The sequence below is a fragment of the Fukomys damarensis genome, unplaced genomic scaffold (genome assembly GCF_012274545.1).
Source record: "Fukomys damarensis isolate Sample0158 unplaced genomic scaffold, DMR_v1.0_HiC HiC_scaffold_22, whole genome shotgun sequence".
Classification (NCBI taxonomy): Eukaryota; Metazoa; Chordata; class Mammalia; order Rodentia; family Bathyergidae; genus Fukomys; species Fukomys damarensis.
This window is the reverse complement of record NW_022900934.1, coordinates 23,652,225-23,657,141: the sequence shown is the minus strand read 5'-3', so window position 1 is coordinate 23,657,141 and position 4,917 is coordinate 23,652,225. Positions and strand designations below refer to the sequence as shown.

At 39.0% G+C, this 4,917-nt stretch overlaps 1 protein-coding gene across 2 annotated transcripts in view; it reads left to right on the top strand.

Annotated features, from left to right (window-relative positions):
* Procr (protein C receptor) overlaps positions 1–4,678 on the top strand; it is a 38,129-nt gene extending 33,451 nt beyond the window's left edge. For both annotated transcript variants that reach the window (XM_010639941.2, XM_010639939.2), the window contains exon 5: positions 4,371–4,678. In XM_010639941.2, coding sequence (XP_010638243.1) covers positions 4,371–4,546 — 176 coding nt within the window. In that variant the 3' untranslated portion in view covers positions 4,547–4,678. The remainder of the gene's footprint in view (positions 1–4,370) is intronic.
* Positions 4,679–4,917: the final 239 nt, after the last annotated feature.

Genomic DNA, 4,917 nt, shown 5'->3' with positions numbered 1-4,917 from the left:
TATGTAGTCCAGGCTGGTCTCGAATTCACAGCAATCCTCCTCCTGCCTCAGCCTCCCGAGTGCTGGGGTTACAGGCGTGTGCCACCACGCCCTGCCATGACTACAGATTTTTTTATTGGAACCATGGAGACTAGAAAACAGTGGAACCATATCTGTGAAACACTGAAGTGTTACCAAGTGAGTATCTCCTTCTGGGATGAAGGTGAAGTAAAGACATTTTAATCTGGGCACTGTGGCACACACCTATAATCCCAGCAGGCAAGAAGATTGCCATAAATTCAAGGCTGGCTTGAACTACATACTGAGACTTTGTCTCATATTAATTAATTAATTTTTAAAATAACCAACCATTTTAGATTTAAAGAGCCTAAGAGAAGTTGCCCCCAGGAGCTCTTCTGTGAAAGAAATGCTAATGGGAGATCTTCAAGATGAAGGGAAATCATACCAAGAAGAAATTTGGAATCTTGGGAATAAAGGAAAAACAACAAAATTGGTAAAAGGCTGGGAAATATAGTAAATTATTTTAGGGTTTTTTTTGTTTGTTTGTTCTTTGGTACTGGGGATCGAACTCAGGACCTTGTGCTTATGAGGCAGGCAACGGCACCACTGAGCTAAATCCCCAGCCCCTAGTAAATTACTTTTCTCTTATTAAATACTTTATCTCTGGTGTGAAAAACTATAATAGTACATAAGATCCTAATAATATAATTGACAATGTGAAATAAGAAGAAAAGGGTTAAAGGTGTAGGGAAAGTGGGAAGGTTAGGGGAAAGGTAATAAGGGAAAAGAAAAAAATAAGAGAAAATGAAAAAAATTAAAATAAGAGAAAATGAAAAAAATTAAAATAAAGTGTTTGTAAGTGGGGAGGGGAGGAGGGAGGAGGGGGTGAACAGAGGCAGAGAGAAGGGGAAAAAAAATGAGAACCAAGACCTGTCATGTAAAAGTACAAGATCTCAATGATGAAAGTAACTGTATTGTATATCTAAAATGTACCAATAAACTCAATGAGAGAGAAAAAAACTTTAATAGACAGGCATGGTAGCATACTCCTGTAATCCCAGCACTTGGGAGGCCGAGGTAGGAGGATCAACACCAGTTTGAGGCCAGCCTGGGCTACATAGTGAGTTCAAGGCCAGCCTGAACTACATAGGGAGACTCTGTCTCCAAAAACACAAAAACAAATTATAATTGTAAGCCTTCAGTGTTTTACTTGAAATGGTAAAATAGTGATTTTAGAATACTTTGAAGAGTTAGATATGTGCCAGGCATGGTGGCACACATCCATAATCCCAGCACTCTGGGAGGCTGAGGCAGGAGGATTGTAAGATCAAGTCTAGCCTAGGGAAGATAGTGATTTAGACCCTGTCTCAGAATTAAAAAAAAAAAAACAAAGGGTTGAATTATAGCTCAATGCAAAGGCTCTGGGTATAATCCTCAGTACCAGAAGAAAAAAAGAAAAAAAAAAATATATATATATATGTCACTATATATCACTAGAGCAACAGCTAAAAACCTCACAAAGAGCAATGAATACATTTAAAGGACTACAAAATATATTCAAATAATCCAAAATATAAAAAGGAAAGTTTAAGGGGCAAAAAATAGACAAACATAAAAATAATAAATTATAAACTAAAAGAAGCTCATATCAATAATTACATTAAATGTAGATGTTGTAAACATGCCATTTAAAAGACAGAGACTGCCAGATTGAAAAAAGCAAAAACCAAAGGCTGAGGATGTAGCTCAGTGGTTCAGCACCTACCTGGCAAGCATGAGGCCCTGAGTTTGATTCCTGGTATAAAAGAAAAAAAAAAAACCTAAGACCTGACTATATGTTATCTGCAATAAACCTACTTTAAATATAAATATATAGATAAATTACATTTGATAAAAGGGTCAATTCACCAAGAAGTTGAACACAAGTATTCAAATAATAAAGAGAACTAAAAGAAAAGAATTTTTATTCAAGAGATGCAGACGAAAACAATACTGAGATTCCACCTCACCCCAGAAAGAATGGCTGCTATCAAGAAATCAACCAATAACAAATGCTGGTGGGCCCGTGGGGAAAGAGGAACCTGCTCCACTGCTGGTGGAAGTATAGACCGGTGCAACCACTGTGGAAATCAGTATGCAGATACCTCAAAGAACTAGGATTGGAGATCCCATTTGACCCAGCCATCCCTCTGCTGGGTATCTTTCCAAAAGAATTAAAAGAATCATACCACAGTTATATATGCACACCCGTATTTATAGCAGCACAGTTTGTAATAGCTAAAACTTGGAAACAGCCCAAATTGCCCATCAGTTGGAAACTGGATAAAGAAGATGTGGTTTTCCCATAAAATGGAGTACTATTCAGTCATAAAGAATGAGAAACCAGTGTCATTCATAGGGAAATGGATGCATATTGAGGCCATACTCTTAAGTGAAATAAATAACACACACACGTGTAAATACCAAATAGTTTCTCTGGTGTGAAAAACTAAAAGTGTAATAAGATCCAAACTGTATAACTGACAATGTGAAAAGAAAAGGGCCAAGGGCTGGGGATTTAGCTCAGTGCTTCTAGTGCCTGCCTCACAAGCACAAGGACCCAAGTTCAATTCCAGGTACAAAAAAAAAAAAAAAAAAAAAGAAGAAGAAGGAGGAGGAGGAGGAGGTGGAGGAGACGAAGAAGAAAAGGGCTAAAGGTGTAGGGGAAGTGGGAAGGGTAGGGGAAAGGAAATAAGAGGAAAGAAAAAATATGAGAAAAGGAAAAAATGGAAACAAAGTCTTTGTAAATAGGGGAGGGGGAGGAGTGAAGGGAGGGCAGGGATATGGGGAAAAAATGAGAACCAAGATCTGTCAAGTAAAGGTACAAGATCCCAATGATAATGTAACTGTACTGTATACTTAAAAAGGACCAATAAACTCAATGAAAAAAAAAAGCAAATAAAAGAATTTTTAAAAGATATGCACTAAAAGATGTTGGAACAATTGGACATTCACATGCAAAAAATGTAAACTTTGACATATATATTACACCTATAAAAATATTGCTTGAAATGGATCTTAGACCTAAATATAAAACTCAGGACTTTTAAAAGAAAGCATAGAAAAATCTTTGTTACCTTCGGTTAGACAAAGTTTTCAAATGCAACATTAAAGCACAATTCAGAAAAAGAAAACTTGATAAGTTAGACTTTGCCAAAACAATGTTTTTCTTTTAAAGACATTATTAAGCTGGGCAGAGTGTCACATGCCTGTAATCCCAGCACTTGCAGAGGCTGAGGCAGGAAGATCACGATTTTAAGGGCAGTCTGAGCAACTTAGTGAGACCCTGTGTCAAAATTTAAAAATAGGGCTGGGGGTTTAGCTCAGCAGCTTCGTGCCTGCCTCACAAATGCATGGTCCTGAGTTCGATCCCCAGTACCAAAAAAACCCAGAAAAACAAAACAAAAAATTTTAAAGTAAAGTGGGCTGGAGATGTAGCACAGTGGTTTCAATCCCAGCATTATTAAGGGAATGAAAAACAATAAGCAAGGAGAAAATATATGCAAGTTATATTCCTAACAAATGAATTGAATCCAGAATTTACCCAAAAAAGCAGAGGTGCTGGGAAGACTTGAGCAAACATTTCAGCACTGAAGATATACAGAGGGCAAATAAGCAGGCAGAAAGACAGTGTGAATGAAAACCTTAATGAACTATGTGCACACACCTCACAAAAACCTGGTGGTAGAAACTGCTGGTGAGGATGGGGAGCAACTGGAGCGCTCGTGCATCGCTGGCAGGAGTGCAAAATAGTACGCCCCTCTCTGGGTTCCTTATAAACATACACTTGGCACATGACCCAACAATCCTTCCTACAACTTGTCCACCGAAAATGAAACTTTATGTTCATGCAAACATCTGAATGAGAATGATCATAGAAACAGATTTTGTTTTGTTTTGTTTTTGGAGATAGGGTCTTGCTCTGCAGTTCAGGCTGCCCTTGAACTCACGGAGATCCTCCTGCCTCAGCCCTCCAAAGGGTGGGGTTATGGAGATGCACCACCGAGCCAGGCTAGGGCAAGTTTCAACTACAAAGAAGTAACAGGCGGGAATTTGGGGCGGGGGGGGGACTGTTCTATATTTTGATTGCGGTTGTGGTTATATGTTTGATTATGTACGTTTGTTAAAACTCCCAGAAGTGTACATGAAAGAGAATTTTACTTAAAGTATAATTACATTATTTACACACATCTATTATGTGCATTTAGATTTTTCCTCACATTACTATAAAGTCACATCTCACAGATTCTGTTTGTAGAATTATTTCGTTTGATCCCCAAATTAGAACTGTCTTAATCCTTGCTAATTTTCTATTTCTTCTCATTCCACAGAGGCCAAAACCTCTTCATTTGGAATTCACTGCTCTGGACGGTTATTTCCTCTGGCACTAGTAGTCCTGGGTCCTGCGTGTGGGCCCCGAAAGGTGACTGTGGTGCGCTGTGCGCTGTCCGCTGTCCGGGAGGCAGCGCGGGGACGCAAGCGGGTGACCGTCCGCGCACTGTGCTGACTCCACAGCTTCGCCTAGAGCTTTCATTTCCACTCTTCGGAATCGGTCAAGTCTTTACTCAAATCCATTCCAAAGTCACAAAGTCAAGTCCTTTTCCTTTGTCTCCTTGCATCCAACAAGTATTTATCTTAGCTGACTGTAATAAAACTCCTGTTTGTACATCACTGAAGCCCTTTTAGGTCTATTATGTGCTTTGATCTAAGGGAAGGAGAATTAACCCTGACTTCCAGAAAAGGAAATAGAATATCAGAAAGGTTAAGTGCTTTGTCTAAAGTCACCCTTAATTTTAAGACTGAGGCCTGGGCCCTTTCATCACCTGTACTCTGCTGCCCCCTACTGTGAGCACTGCATAGGCATTAAATCACAAAGAT